Raw genomic sequence first — 16,711 nt, forward strand, 5'->3', positions numbered from 1 at the left:
TGAGAGTGGCAATACTGGGAGGGTGGAAGGAAGCTGGGATAGAAAGGGGGAACCAATTACAGGGATCTACATATAACCCCCTCCCTGGGGGATGGACAACAGAAAAGTGGGTGAAGTGAGACATCGGACAGTGTAAGACATGACAAAATAATCATTTATAAATTATCAAGGGTTCATCAGGGAGAGGAGCGAGGAGGGAGGGGAAAAAATGAGCTGATACCAAGGGCTCAAGTAGAAAGCAAATGTTTTGAGAATGATGAGGGCAACAAATGTACAAATGCTTGAAAAAAAATATGTATTCTATGATGAGGACAACAAATGTACAAATGTGCTTGACACAATGGATGTATGTATGGATTGTGATAAGAGTTGTACAAGCTCCTAATAAAATGATTTTTTAAAAGTAATTCTTTCAAAGAGTTAAAAAAAACCTTACTAATTAATAGCAGTTTGAGTAATATCAATCTAACATTCTGGAATGTTCCATTATGTATACTACATCTGATTTTATTTAAATATAAAAGAATTTAATGAGCCAATTTAATGATATTCCTTAGGACACAGCTACAGTGAAACCTTTCTTGGCTTTTGTTACTACAAACAGTAAAAACGCCCTGGACAATCAACAGGAGAATTACTAACTTTACACCAGGAGAGATCAACATCAATAATAAATTAACTATCCTTTTCTCAAGTTTCTTGTCAAGTCAGAGCTCAAGGGAATTGTTACGACAGGTAACCTCGGAATTTTGAAAGTTTACCTCTACCACTCGCCTCTTATGGAAGGCAGACATTAGAACTTGTTTTCACAGAACAGAATCTGAAGAGGATTTTCAATTTTATGAAAAAAGGCAAAAAAACCCCTAGGATACAGCATTCGTGCTGCAACAAGCTGTCAAAGAGGCAGTTCCTATATGACGACGAGCAGGGCGAGTGCATCCCCAAGTTCCATCCAGGAAGTACATTCAGCACTTCAGCACCGGGTCACCGCAGCTTTGAACTGTATTATTAAGTTTCTGTGTTGTATAAGGAGTCCTGGTGGTGTAGTGGTTAAGCACTGGGCTGTTAACTGAAAGGTCAGTGGCTCTAAGTCCACCAGTTACTCAACCGGAGGAAGATGAAGTACTGTTTCTATAAAAATATAGTCTCAAAAACCCTATAGCATCCTACTTTGAGGTAGATTTGACTTGATGGCAATGAGTTACTTAGTTATTATTCGTATTATTTGGAATCATAAGGAAGATTAATTTTTATATCTGGGAGCAATCTAAAATATTTCATGAATAAATTAATGTTAATTTCTTCTTCGTTTTAAACCATTTTGGGTTATAAAAGGTTTCTACTATTAGATAGCAAGAAGAATCTGTATTTTGTTTCATTTTTATTCTTTCAAGTTAGCAGATTATGATTTTGTGGTCAATATTAAAATCACTAGTAATTTAGGAAGATACCTAAATTACCAAATGTTAACTTAATCATTTAACAGCGACAATACCAAGGTGCTGAGAGATAGATTTGGCTGAAGTAATCCAGTTAAATTACCCACAAAATACTTAGGTAACACAATTCAGTTTAAAAGTCAACTACCTGCAAAATGACAGACTAAGAAAATGAGCAGAGAAAACATATTATACACTGTGAATCCATTACATAACGTGGTAAAAATGAAATGCTAATAGTTAACTATATAAAAAAGTGTGAAAACAGACTATAATGGTGCAAATGGCCAATGCACCTGACTGCTTATTCTAATCCACATAGAGGCGTATTAGAAGAAAAGCCTGGCGACTTATTTCCCAGCGTCAGCCACAGGGAGCTCCATGATTCCAATTCTGTTCTGAAATGCATGCAGTTGCCATGAGTCAGGATCAGCTGGATGCTAAGTGCTGGGTGTTTACTGGTTATATAAGAAAAATAGGCCAATTAGTTGTAGAAGCCTGGTTTTTGTTCACTAGTTTTGAATTCCATAACAAAGGAAATAATGGTAGCCAAAAAAGGGCCAAGATTACGTTAAGTACCGAACAGAATTATAATCTTCAAGATTTACTGATACATAACACAACTGTTAATTACACTAAATAATAAACTTTAAAAACATACCAAAAGGCAGTATCATGAAGTCCCATTATCTTTAAAAATTCTTTTAACTTTTTTTCCTTTTCTGCTACAATGTGAATTGCCAAAAAGTAACCAAAAGGTGAAAATGCTATAACTAGGTATATTAAGATTACTCCTCGGGGAAAGATATCTATTTCTACAACAGCAGCTTCTCCCATAACAATAGCTTTAGTTGATTCCAGCTCCTTCCAAACAGAAATATTGGTCTTCAACTACAATAGAAAATGTAAATACAATCAATTAAATTAGTTCTGACCACAGACCTTGAATTTAGTCAACAACTAAGTACAAATATAACTCTCAAAAACTATATAAAACTGAAAGTTAGTGATTAGCCGAAATATCATGACACAGAGTAAAATGTTGCTTTTAATTCATACTGTGGGCATGCCAGAAAGTCTAAAGTTTGAGTAGTGTCTAAATGCTGATTAAGTAATATTTTTTAAATTGTGCTATTATCTTAAGCAGCTACCCTCATTTTAATAAAAATATACACCTATAATATTGAGGCATTAATTAATGATTATTAGTACCTTGAAATAATGACTCTATTCAAAAGATACTCTTTTAAATACCATGTTCTTTAACTGTGGTTTCTTCTTTTTGGAGCCCTAGTGGCAAATTGAGAGTCAACTCCTCAGAGTGTAAGGGCAACACTGGGGAAGTGGATTACAGGTTGGGCTGATAACTATAAGGTCAGCAGTTCGACTTCATCAGTTGCTCAGGAGGCAAAAAGTTTAGGCTTTCTACTCCCATGAAGATTTACAGCCTTAGAAAGCCACACCGACAGTTCTACTCTTTTCTAATGGTTGCTAGTCATGGAAATCGATTTGATGGCAGTGGATATTTATTAAGTAAGTAGAATATTAAGACTATGTCCCATTATACTAACCAGATGTAATCCTATCTTAGAACTGAATACCTAAAAGGAGATCTGCTCTACCTACTCATCCAGTGTTTGGATCTGCACTGTAGAGGAGAAGTTCTCTGGCCAAAACACAAATACAAGCTCTCACACCTAACAAAGGGGCTTCAAAAACTTCAGGGACAATCGTCTTTGCCTTAACATCTTATCTACTGAATTGGTGTAATCTGAGAATGGCACCGGATTAGGCAGTGTTTCATTTTATTGTACATAAGGGTAATATGAGTTGAAACCCACTAAACGGCACCTAAAAACAATAGTTTAACTATGATGCATTTATAGCATGTTGAAGAGTTTATAAAACACTTCTGCAGACATATCTTATTTGGCTCTTACAACTACCCTGTCAATTAAAGTCTTATTATTGTAGTCATTATACCACACAACACTTAAGTAATTTTTCAAAATTCACATAACAATTAATAAAGATAGGGCTCTTGCTCCTGTCTTGATTCCAGTTCTATCACTCTTCCTGTATATTCCAAACATGGAGTTTAATAGAGATAAAGGTCTACATACATAGCATCTAAATTACCTTATTTTGGACGCGAATACAAACAGATTCATATAACATTGAAGACTGAGCCATGAGCTTAATCTGAATTGTTTGAACTCTAAGAGAACGTCATTCTTACTGCTATCCTGTCCAGGCACAAAATTGGAATTTTTGAAATAAATATCATGTCTTGTTTTTCTATGTGAAAATGTGAAATTTTTTTAGATATTAGATTAAATTTAAATATGTCTTTAGAATCTAACTACAATATTTATATACAATCTTAGAGACAGCAAGATATAATTTTAAAAGCACAGACTTGGGAGCAAAAAGCCATCATTCAAATCCCTGACTCACAATTAGTAAAAACCTAAGTAAATTTGATGCCTTTGGATTATGCTGTTAGTGAAGAATAGTAAGTATACTATAAAATGTCAGACGAATAAAGGAATCTGTCGTGGAGGAAGTACAACCAGAATGCTCCTTAGAAATGAGGGTGGCGAGACTTTGTCTCACACACTTTGGAAATGTTACGAGGAGAGATCAGCCCTGGAGAAGGGTATCATGCTACCCTGTGTCCCCGAAAATAAGACAGTGTCTTATATTAATTTTTGCTCCCCAAGATGCGCGAGGTCTTATTTTCAGGGGATGTCTTATTTTTCCATGAAGATGAATACGGTACACATTCATTGTTTATTGTTTAATTAAAAAGAGACTGCACACTTCCTGTCTGCTCTTGCTGCACTGTGGCTACAGTCCAGAGTCTAGAGTTACAGTATCTTGGAGGGCCTTATTTTGGGGGAGGTCTTATTTTTTGGGGGGATGCCTTATATTTCAGCGAGGGGCAAACCTGTGAGTAGGTCTTATTTTCAGGGGATGTCTTACTTTCAGGGAAACAGGGCAGGTAAAGTAGATCAGTTTAGAAAAAAGGAAGGCACTTAACGAGATGGACTGACATAATGGCTACAAAAATGGACTTAAGTACAGCAGCACTTATAATGGCAGTGTATGACAGGACAATATTTCATTCTGTTGTACAGAGGGTCAGTATGACTTGAGAAATTATTCAAGAGCAACTAACAACAATTTAGCTTGGAAAGAAACATAATCATGCTATGTTTCACTTTCAAATATAAAATGGACAAAATAACAACACCTAATTTGCTTTTTCAAGCTTCAAATGAGTTAATATTTGATATATATTAGCAAAGAAGCAGTGTTTGGCAAATAAATACTAAATGACTTTAAATAAAAAATAAAATCCACTATTACAATTACGAAAATAAAGTTATTCATATTTTTATGTAATTAACTTGTATTCCAGAGGTAAAGTCTGCAAATATAGGTCTTTCATGAATATTATCTATCATAATTGTAAAACATATTTGTAAGTTATGAATCATATCCTTAAAAATCATCAAGTAAAGTAAATTTTAGAAGAGCATTGAATTATAAACTATGATTTCAATTTTTTAAGTAGTGTAAAAAGTTCTATGATTTACATATTTTATATCAGTCAAGACAAATTTTATTGTAAAGAACATGTTTACTAAAATGTGGCTTAGTATTCACTATATTTATCATATTTACCTCTATAATAGCCGCATCTATGGATGCTTGTAAAACTGTGAAGCCGGATGACCAATACTGAGAAGCATCACACGATTTCGAACAGCCAGCTATAGGGAAAGAGTTGTGAGGTGACTGATGAAAATAGCTCTTTATAAGTTTAAGCACTCAGGGCTGTTTTCCATGTTTCATATGCAAAATTAATAAAGTTTATGGCTATAAGACCTTATCATTTTAAAGACAGATCTATAGTTGATAGTAAAAGCTATATGATAATAACTGCATTGAAAAATAGGGAATTTAAAAAATCATATCTAACAGTCGTGCTTTGCTACTACTTTTTATATGAAATATATAAATTATTAAAATTGACATTTGAAAGTATTTTTACTATGTATATGTATATAGGAAATAATTTTATACATAGATAAGTATGCATTGCTTATCATTCTTTTAGGTAGTATCAGACCACATATACAATTGTGATCACAAGTTTGTAGTACTTCAGTGGCTTGTATGTGGCTGTGATGCTGGAAGCAGTATCACTGGTATTTCAAATGCCATCAGGGTCACCCAAAGTGAACAGGTTTCAGCAGTATCCAGACTAAGAACAGACAACAAAACAGGAATTGGGTCCCCACTTTTGGTGCTGGTACAGAATACTGAAAATACCATAGACCGCTAAAAGGACCAGCAGATCAGTCTCAGAAGAAGTACAGCTAGAGAGCTCCTCCGAGGCAAGGAAGGCTTTGTCTTACATTGGTCATATTGTTAGGATACACTAGTGCCTGGAGAGGGACATCATGCTTGGTAAAGTGGAGGGGAAGCGAAGAAGAGGAAGGCTCTCAATCAGATGGATTGACACAGTGGCTGCCACCGTGGGTTCAAGCATAGCAACAATTTTGAAGATGGTACAGGACCAGTCCATGTTTCATTGTGTTGTGCTTAGGGTTGCTACAGGTTGGAAATGACTCGATGACACTTAACAACAACAAAGTTACAATAGAGTTAAGTCTTTATCAGAGACCAAGATGTAGCAACATACATTCCTAAACACTGAGATCCCAAGATCCAACACATCTCTTACCAGTTCTCTGGGTCTAACAATTACCCTGGCCATGAGTAGTAGTAGTGGGGAGGGAAAGAGGTGGGGTGTCCATCTATAGCTGCCTGTCTTACTGCACTGGCCTCATGCAGTAAATGAACAGATTCCACCAAAGCCACTAAGGGGTATGCCACACCAAGGCCATTGCCCCACTCAGCAGAACACCATACACACATGACCCTGTTGGCCTGAGGCTACAGCTCCTTTCTGGTGGTGGCCACTGAGCGTGGTAGTGAAAGGAAGACTGGAAAGGCATGTAGCAGTGGATGGGAAGGGCCAAGCTTAGCCCTTGGAGACTGTGTAGTAGCCATGAGTGGCCAACAAAGTCAGTTTCACACAGTACCTTAGCACAGCAGTCTTGGCACTGGTCCCACATATTTGGGAGACTTCCAAATAGCATACCATCCTGTTTCACAAAATATATTGTGGATGCTAAAGGAAGTATAGCTGTGTATATGTATGTTGCCCTTGACAATTTCCCTGCTTAAACAAAGAAGAGCTGAAAATGCCAAAGCTGAAAATCATCAAATTTTGCCTAAACACTGAGGCAGCAAAGACAAGCATTGGACTAATTTGACACTTTTAACTAGGGTTATTTACCTCTTGAATCCATATAAATAGAAGAAACTGGGATCTTGTCAGGAAAAAAACGTAGTTCATAGGACATGAAGTCTTTGAAAATCACACCCACAAAATTGGTGGACTTAGACACACTGGATACTATCAATTCATTTTCATTTGCATATTCTTCAGTAACTATGACTGTAAAAATTGAATTGAAAAGTTAGCGAAATTTTTCCACACATTTTTTGAAGCTTCTTCATACAACCATACATCTGGTCTACATCTGTGTTATAGTAAACTTTCAAAGTTTGTGAGCTAACCCTACCAGCTTGCTGCTCGCTATGCTTTCCTGCCTGTCTCGCTGTGAAATGTAAAAGCACTGAGAAAGGCAGGCACAGTTATTTAGCCATAATCATCCCTAGCACTAAGTACTTCTTCAGTTTCTACCAGTGAGCACCACAAAAAGAAATGACAGCTAGGGAAGATTGTTGCTTTAAGAGTATTATTTATGTTTCTAGCTTCTTAATCATTGCACAAAAATCAGAATCAACATGAAATTGGCTATCAATATATTAACCTATAAAATTATACGTGAACATTTCATAAACAGTTTAAGCTTTCAATATAAAATTTGAAGATACATATGCATTCCCTGACTGCCAAGAAGACATGATTAATATTTCATGAGAAACAGAAAACAGCGAATTAAGTTATTTTAACACATTTATAAAACTGTATTTGGATGAAAGGGAACCTTTCTAACAACCATATCAATACTGAAGAGGCATCACGTTATAGATAAATATAAATATAAGCTCACAATACCATCAAGAAGGTGATCAGTAGACACTTTCTCCATGATGTTTCTTGTAATATTAGTCACGGGCGTATATCCAAGAATTAGGTTAGAGAGGATAGATTTGTCCATAGGGCTAAGTTCTATGTCAGGCACTTCATCATAGTTTTTATTTGGATGCAACATGCTAATTAATATTAACCAAAATAAAAAAAATAATGGAAAAAGAATTTCCTAGAGAAAGGAAAGAAACAATAATTACAAGATGTGACACTGACAGCAAAAGTTATCACGATTCCTAAGCCAATAATATAATTAAGACTTTTTAAAAAGAGATCAATTTGGTTTCCTTTCTTAAGTACAAAGAGCTTGAGGAACACAGTGCTGAAAGTACTTGGCTACTAGCAAAAACGTCAATGGTTTGAACCCACTCGTTTCTCTGTGGGAGAAAGATGTGGGTCTGCATCTGGAAAGACGACAGCCTTAGAAACCCTATGGGGGGGGAAAAAGAAAGAAAAGAAACCCTATGGGACAGTTCTATTTTGTTGTTCAGGATCACTATGAATTGAATTCAATAGTAATGGATTTCTTAATTACAAAAAGACCTTAGTTAAAAGCAATTCAATCCCCAAAGAAACAGTGTGCTGACAAGCTTGTGTAATCCAAAGTTGACAATTACAAAATATGAATATGGAGAGGAAAAAGGCATCAGAGCTAAAATTATGAGATTTTTGGAGGGCTATGGGGGATGGTGGGAGTCCAAAACCCTCTGCAAAGTATCTAGTCAGACTGAGTCACTGGTAGCTCTTTGTTAGGCAGAGACCATTGCAATCTTGATTATGCCCCTCACTGACCCATAGCCCTACAGGGGACAACACCAGAGACACAGTGTGGGAATTGTGCCCGATCTGATCCCGCCACACCAAGGCAAAACACTAAGGGGGTGCAACAGAACAGCAAGGGAACAGAGCGGCGAGGTCCCCAGGGAATGCTGAAGGTGGCCAGGGTGTGGTGCCCCAACAGACTGGACTGGAAAACACTCCTAAGGCCAACAAACAGTCCTTGAACTAACTTAAAAAAAAAAGAAAGAAAGCATACTTTATCTAAATTTATGCTTCTAAAGCAATAGTCAATTCTATTCTCCACTTTAAGAGGCATGAACATTTTTTATATATAAAGATCATTTTATTGGGGGCTCTCACAGCTCTTATAACAATCCAAACATCAATTGTATCAAGCATATTTGTACAAATGTTGCCATCATATTTTCTGAACATTTCCTTTCTACTTGATCCCTTGGTAATCAACTCCTCTTTTTTCCCCTCCCTCCCTCCTTTCCACCCTCATGACTCCTTGGTAAATTATAAATTATTATTATTTTCATACTTTACACCAACCACTGTGTCCCTTCCCCCACGGATTTCTGTTGTTTGTCCCCCTGGGTTGGTGGGGGAGGGTTGACAATCTTTGCAATCAGTTCCCCCTTCCTTCCCTTCTCTCCACACTTCATAATCACACAGGCTGGTGTGCTTTTTCCATGTGAGTCTGTTGCTTCTCTGTTACATGGCCGCTTAGTTAACTTCAAGCCTTTAAGACCCCAGACACTACATCTTTTAATAGCCAGGCACCAACTGCTTTCTTCATATTTGCTTGTGTATCCATTTTGTCTTCAGCAATCGTACCCAGGAGGATGAGCATCACAGAATGCCAGGCTGTTAGAACAAAGTATTCTTGCATTGAGGCAGGGCTTGAGCAGAGGCCCAAAGTCCATCCACTACCTCCGTGTATTGCCATATAAAAATAGGTACATAAGCCAATACCTTTATTTTTATGAATTAATGCATTTACATATGTACATACCTGTTTATACCTCTATCCGTAGCATTATTTCCTAGATCTGTTCCTGTTTCCTTTTACCTTCCTCCTGCCTAACCATTGTGCTCACCTTTCTTCTGTCTCTTAGTAATTCCTTTCAGGTAGATTGCTGTTCCTCCAATACCCCCAGGATCTCTATGTCCTCCTCATTGTTGATTTTAATTCCCTATTTGTTCCCCTGTCTATGGCATTGTTTTCTCACCACTCCCTTCGTCGCCTCCTCCTTCCCTGCAAGTCCCTCCAGAACCAGCAGTCCTGTTGCTTTCTCCTATCTTCTACAGGTAGGGAAACCAACAATAATGGAGACAAAACAAAAACAAAAGACTGAATAAAAAGGGAAAAAAGAAAAAATAATAACTAGCAAAAAAGCATACATAATTTCAGGCCTGTTCGCTGACCTTTATGACTATCTCCCCATTGGCCCTTGGGGAGTTCTGGAACTGCCCCTCTAAGTCTGAAGTCTATTTTGAGGGCTCCACAGGGTCTTCGTGGCTTGGCTTTGCTCCCGTTGCTGATCTGTTATATTCCCTTCTTGGTTCACCCCACTGTGGGGGGGTTCATATTGGACTAACTCCCCACCGTGTGTGCCCAGTATTGTCTTCTGTTATGGTATGTTCCAGAGAGGGGACATCATCCAGAGACATGAACTTTTATTTCGCCTTGCTAGTTACTTGTTTCCTTAAATTCAGATAAACTACAATTCTTCGTAGTTGGTTAATCAGAATTCTTGTCTTCTTTCACCGCTTTAACTTTAAAATTAATATATACTTACAGGTACATCACTCTAGTAATCTTAGAAAATACATCCAGAGACCATTAAATAGAGAGTACAGAGGGAATAAAACTATGCAATCATGTTCCACTAAAGTTTTCCATAGAATGTTAGCCCATAGAAACACCTATTTGGGAACAGCATGCCTAACGATTCAAATTAAGCATTGATATTGGAAATTAACTAAATTCAGGAATCACTATTCAAGTTTTTAACATTAACAAAACATTAGGTTAACTCGGTTATTTTTCTTTGGAAAATACAACAAGATTTTACATTATAAGCAAATTAAAGGTTATTATGATTTAGAATTGACTAGACAGCAGTGGATTTTTTATAGAAATAAAATTGTGCTGAGCAAAATGAATCAGATAGAACCTATCAAAACAATAAACAATAACAAAACTTTAGAAAAAAATCATGTAACTTACCTGAACACTACTTTTTTTAGTCCTACATTTAATTAGATAGTTCTTCAGTAAGAGTGTTCTCGTCTGTCTCCAAACTCCAACCTCCCTAATTGCAGTAGCCATGTTTTCTCTAGCGATCTATTTAAGGAGGAAAAAACAAAGTAAAAGCACAACAGTAGTAAACCATGTGCCGTATTTCAAAATGTTCAATTGTGAATAGAGTAAAGGTTTATGGAACAAGTCAGTGCTCCATTTAACAATTCATACACACTTTGTTTCATGTCACTGACTGCATCACTTATTCCACCCCACCCCCACTCCCGTTTTACCTGTTTCCATTCCTCTCTCTTTCCTAGTCAGCAGCAATGAGCTTTGTCCTGGGGTAAATGGTCTTTGCATCTCAAATGGTTGATTATTCTAAGGAGTGTGTATCGCTCTTGGGTTATGTCTCCCCTTACATGTCTCCCTAACCTGTTGGGCTGAAAACTGAGACTTGAGGGCCAGTTCAGCCGCAAGACTGAAGGGTGACTAAGGTACATAATTTCAGGGGTTCTCTAGTCTCTATCCAACCAATAAGCCTGGGTTGTTTTTTTTTTATGATTTTGAGTTTTGTTCGACATTTTTTCTCCCACTCAATCCAAAACATTCTATTGTGAACTTTTTCAGAGAAGTTGATAGTAGTTATCAGGCGCCATCTAGGGCTTTTCAGTCTCACGGAAGTTGAGGCTGAGGTTCACACGGTTCATTAGTCCACTGGACTATTTTCATATGTCTTTAAATATCCTCACCCTTCTTTGCCCCGGATGGGGAGAAACCAATAGCTACACCTTAGATGGCCACTTGTGAGCTTTTTTACGACTCCTGTCACTCTACTAATCAAAGTGAGCTTCAGGACATTATCTTTGTGTACTGTTAAGCCATCCGACCTTGTTGTGCCCCCAAACTATCGTGTTGAGGCTCCAAACCCAGAAATTAACTTGGTTATAGCTAAGTTTTCATAACTTTGTCCTTATATGCTCTACTGTATTCACAGATATATTTGCAGCATATGTAAGTACAGACGTAGAAATACCCTACCAAACCTACATATTTGTGGATGTAGTCCCATTCTCTTTCCCACACCTGTTTAGCTTGCATGTCTATATGCATCCATTAATACATTACTGCTATTGATTGTAGGACTGTTATATAGCAAGATTTGCCTGTGTTGCCTTTAATTCTTGTATTGCTGCCAGTGCTTGCCTTTACCTTCATCATAGTTTTCTGACTTCCCTCTTATTGCCTTCCTTTTCACCCAAGTAAACATGCACCTATCTTGTAGTTAGTTATTTACTTTATCCTGCTTCTGAAACTATTGAAGCAAGTCTCTTTTTGTATAAAAACTTCTGTCTTTTTATAATAATGGTTTCAAACAGTATTTGTCCTTTTGTGGATGAATTATTTCACTCAGCATAACGTCCTTCAGGTTCATTTCATCGTGTGTGTGCATGTTTGCTTATCCATTCACTTGTCAATGGGCATTTAGGTGGGTTCCATCATTTTGCTATTGGGAACAGTGCCGTGATAAATGGGTGTGCTCATATATCTATCTAGTAATGTCACAGCTCTCATTTCTCTAGGATATAGACCTAACAGGAGGATTACAGGATTATAAGCTACTTCTCACTTTTTAAAGATGTACCATACTGCTTTTCATAGTGGTTGTATCATTTTACAATCCCACCAGCAGTGTATGACGGCTGCAGTCTCTCTGCCTTTGCCAGTATTTGCCGTCTTGCTTTGTTTGAGCTTTGCTGTTGCTGGGACAGTGAATGATCTAATGTGGCTCTTCTACCAAAGTCTCCATAACTTCCACCAAGCGACCTTTACCTTGAAGGGTGTGGGTAAGAGGGTGAGGGGCAGACACTCATTAGGATTCACCTGTGAGTAATTGTTAACAGGATTCATGTGAGTGTCAATGTGCTGGATATAAAATGAGCCCTCCACGAAGCAGGAGAGAGGATCTCGCTACCAATAAGATCCAGGAGTGAAACGCATCTTCTGAATCCTGAGATCTCTGTGCAATGAACCTCCCTGATCCAGAAGAGAGCTGTGACGACAGAGCAGTGGAAATAGAAACAGAGTCGGAGCACAAAGCACAGGGGTGGACTCCCCAGGCCACAAAGCAAGTAAAGCTGAGAACTTTGGAACAGGAGGCTGACTTTTGGAGTAAGTGCCTCCGGGCATGAACTGGAGGAGTTGGAGTTGCTGAATCACGGATGTAGAGTTGAGTGTCTTCAAGCTGAGGCATACTTGAGCGGGTGCCACTGCAAGTTTACTTCCAGGAGTTTGGATTTGCTGACTCATGGAGGCTGAGATGAGTGCCTTCAGATTGTGGCTTACTGGAGTGCGGTGTTTCTGGGCACTTAATTTGGGAGATCTGGGTCTGTAAACCTAGAGAGCTTGAGCTGAATGCCTTTGGGTTGAGGTTTGTAGTGGAGTGGCATGCCCTTTGGGCATTTCTTACCACCCCTGAAAGAAAGAACTTCGTAACATGTCCTGATAAACAATTGATCCACACCATTTCTTACTTCCATTATAACTTGTTAACTTCCTTGATAAACCCTTTAATAATGACTACTGTTTTGAGTTTTGTGTAACTACTGCAACACATATTAGAACCTAGATGAAAAAGTGGAGACCGTGTGCAAGAGAATGCAGCCATTAATGCTTGGGTCCAGACCACATCTCATTGCTGCTTTGATTTGCATCTCTGTGAGGGATAATGATTGGAAGCATTTCTTCATGTGTTTTCTTGGTCCCCTGCCCATTTTTCAATTGAATTATTTGTTGTTTTTTTTTGTTATTGAAGTGTTGAAATTTTCTACATATTTTAGAGATTACTTCCTTTTTGGGTCCTGATTTGTAACGTCCTGAGTACACCCCCATAATTGTGAGAACTGTCTGCGAGTTCTGTGTGGCAATTTGCAGTGGACTATTGAACCCAGCAGAGATGTTTACTCAGAGTAGTAGGGGAAAAGAAGTTGCAAAGTGGAAGCATGTCTGACTTGCCTTGTGGGAATCAGCACTGGGCTGGTATGGAACGTGAGTCTCTTTCCCCCTTGTGTAGCTGGAAGAGGTCAGGTGTGGCACCCACGTCATTTCCTCAGCAAAGAAATACAATCATATGTGGTCAATGTAAATCACATATATTAACAGAGCTGCCATTATCACAGAAGTAGCTGATTTTCCATTAAGCAAAAAATCAGATTGCATATTATGATGATCCTGACCCCCCACAAATCTTAAAGGCACTTAACTGTTATTATTCCTGGGCACTTTGATTTCCCATTTTATTAACCTCTGTACTGAGTATCAGGAAGCCCTAGTGGCACTGTGGATCCAGCACTGGGCTAACCCACCAGTCGTTCATGGGAGAAAGATGAGGCTGTTTGCTCTCATCAGATTTACAGTCTCAGAAACCCTATGCAGGATCTCATGAGTTGAACTCAATTCAATAGTGGTGGAATGGGCTTTGGGTCATAATTACTATACTTAAACTATAACTTTTTAAGTACAATCATTGCCATTTTTTAAAAAGCAAGCTAAAGTGAAATTTTTTTTAAATGTAGGTAAGGTCAATGTTCTATAAGAAGAAAATTGGGGTGCCTCCATACAAAGAGTAATGTAAAGTGATTACAAATGATTTCATGCAACCCTCTCAATTCTTCATATACAGTAAAGCTAGAGTGAAAGTCAAGCAGCCAGAGTTTCCAGTGCACCCTCCAAGGTCTCTAGCTCCGATGTGCTTGTCCCAGTAACCTAGGGTGTCTGCTCAAGTGGGAGGGCGGCTAAGAAACAAAAAAAGGTCCTGTTAAGACGCCTTCTAGAGCTACTGGCGCTGCCTGGTTTGACAGAAACCTACCTATTGGAACCACTGATGTGAATCTCTTCTAAACCAAAGACAACCTGCTCCAAACCAGCCAACCAACTCCACCTAGGTAAAGAACCAAAGGCAAAATCTGTTAAGAGGTAGTGTGTCTTCTCCAAAAAGGTAAACATCTATAATTAAAGTTTGACTTAAATAAGCACCCTTCTTTTATACTGAGAAGAAAGACTAGAAAATATCTAAAACACTTTGATAATGCGATTAAGGACAACTTTTGCTTTCTTGGTGTGTTTCTCTATTTTCCCATTGATAGGTATTGTTTATATAAGTTTAGAAAGTTATTAAAATTAGACATATAGTAAAAACACTAAACAATATAAAACAATAAATCTAAGCCTCTTTTAAAAGAAAACCAGGCAAGAGTGGAGGATACATTTAAAATAAGCCTCCGATGATTTCCTTCTAACCAAATTTGAGGGATGAGAATAATCTGGTTATCAGAGTATTGGAGAGAGGACTACAGGAGATTAAAATGATAAATCTGAGTTGAACGGTTAAAACATTGTCCTTTGGTCTCCCTTATAAAACACTTTGGGCTTGATATGGTTTTTAATATTTTCTGTGGGTTTTTTTGTTTTTTTCATATTGGGATTTCTCTCTGTTGTATTTTGTCACTGTTGGCAGCCTTCTCGACTCTGTTACGTGTCTCTCTATGTATTTTGGTACATGAAACTCAGGATAGGTGAATTTACAGGGACAACAATTAGAACAAGGCTTCAGGTGTATGTGGGGGTGGGAGGGATTAGGGGGAGCTAATGTCAAGGAGTTCCAGAAGGAAGAAAAAGTTTTGAAACTAATTTGGGTAACAATTGGACAACACTTCTTGATATGACTGAACTATGGAATGGTATGCTGTCTAGATTAGCGCCTAATAAAGTGGTCTGGAAATATAAATTAATTAAAATTCTTCCAATAGCCTTGTTAATGGTTGTCAGATAAAGATTCTAAATAAAAGGAAAGATCTGCCACTTTCACAGATAATTTGTTACAAAGCAAACACAGTAACACTAATCAACACAGCATTTAACAATTCTCAAGTTCTCTGCCAAACACACTGATTTCCGGGACATCACTAAATAATTCATTCAAATTGAATGCTACATGCTTAATTCGTCATTTTTAGGTAACAGACACCTGTTAGACTCAAAGTATCGTTCCTTCTTTGAGAACTGCTTTCTGAGCTTAGGGTTGAGTCTCTAACAGCCTTGCTGGAATTACTTAAACCATAAATACCATTCTTAGTAAATTAACAAAACCGAATCCATTGCCATCAAGTCAATCCCAACTTATAGTGACCTTATAGGACAGAGCACAACTGCTCCTCAGCGTTTCCAAGACTGTAACTCTTGGGGGAACAGACAACCTTGTCTTTTTTGCATGGAGCAACTGGTGGGTTTGAGCCACCAGCTTCCTGGTTAGCAACCCTAAGTTGTGACACCAGAGCCCCTACTCCTAGAGTAAGACCTTTTCAGAGCAGAACTAAACCCTACCCCTCTTCCTCATGCCTGCCTACCACCACCACCACCACCACCACCACCAAGCTGTATTTTTTTTCCTTTTTTACTAACAGTATGGAATTTATAAAGATCCAGAAACCGAATCGCAGTAACTGAGTTACATTAACGACAGCATGGAGAAAATTTAATAAATTCTTGCAACTGAGGTATTCCTAAAGGTATCTGGTAATCTGTGCTGGAAACTTGGTTTTTCTCCCTTGGAGAATATGATACATCTTATTATCCTTCCAATATATTTTCGCTTCCACTTAAACTATTCAGAATCAGATTTTGCCCCCCCCCCACAACTCAAGGAATCTGAAACTAATAAAATAAGTCCATGATCATAATACTCATAAGAACTTTCCAAGTGGAAATGATACAGAGATTAGCATGGCCCCTGCGCAAGACAACACACACATTTGTGAAGCATTCCATATTAAAAAAATGTTTTTCCAAGTGGAAAGGGGGCAGAATAAAGGGGTATATATAACCCCCCCTCAAAAAAAATAAAAGCTTGGCTAGCTCTCTTACAGTGAAAGGCCTGTAATTATCTCTTGAAACAGCTGACTATTCAGTTGATCCCCAATACAAAACTAAACAAAAATCAGAAGTTCATATCTTCAGGACCATTTTAACACCACTTGTGAAAATACC

The 16,711-nt window shown here is 37.9% G+C and overlaps 1 protein-coding gene and 1 pseudogene across 1 annotated transcript in view; one reads left to right on the plus strand and one right to left on the minus strand.

Annotated features, from left to right (window-relative positions):
* Positions 1-14,591, minus strand: part of ABCA5 (ATP binding cassette subfamily A member 5) — an 81,347-nt gene extending 66,756 nt beyond the window's left edge. Inside the window, exons 1-7 of the mRNA XM_045299488.1 lie at positions 14,535-14,591; positions 13,682-13,774; positions 10,652-10,768; positions 7,603-7,807; positions 6,814-6,975; positions 5,130-5,218; positions 2,101-2,330 (exon numbers count right to left, since the gene is read on the minus strand). Coding sequence (XP_045155423.1) covers positions 2,101-2,330; positions 5,130-5,218; positions 6,814-6,975; positions 7,603-7,807; positions 10,652-10,768; positions 13,682-13,771 — 893 coding nt within the window. The 5' untranslated portion in view covers positions 13,772-13,774; positions 14,535-14,591. The remainder of the gene's footprint in view (positions 1-2,100; positions 2,331-5,129; positions 5,219-6,813; positions 6,976-7,602; positions 7,808-10,651; positions 10,769-13,681; positions 13,775-14,534) is intronic.
* A 1,808-nt stretch (positions 14,592-16,399) lies between these two features.
* On the plus strand, positions 16,400-16,498 carry LOC115872922 (annotated as a pseudogene).
* Positions 16,499-16,711: the final 213 nt, after the last annotated feature.

Source organism: Echinops telfairi, unplaced genomic scaffold (genome assembly GCF_000313985.2).
Source record: "Echinops telfairi isolate 266 unplaced genomic scaffold, ASM31398v2 ScPeMD7_7458;HRSCAF=8496, whole genome shotgun sequence".
NCBI classification, from domain to species: Eukaryota; Metazoa; Chordata; class Mammalia; order Afrosoricida; family Tenrecidae; genus Echinops; species Echinops telfairi.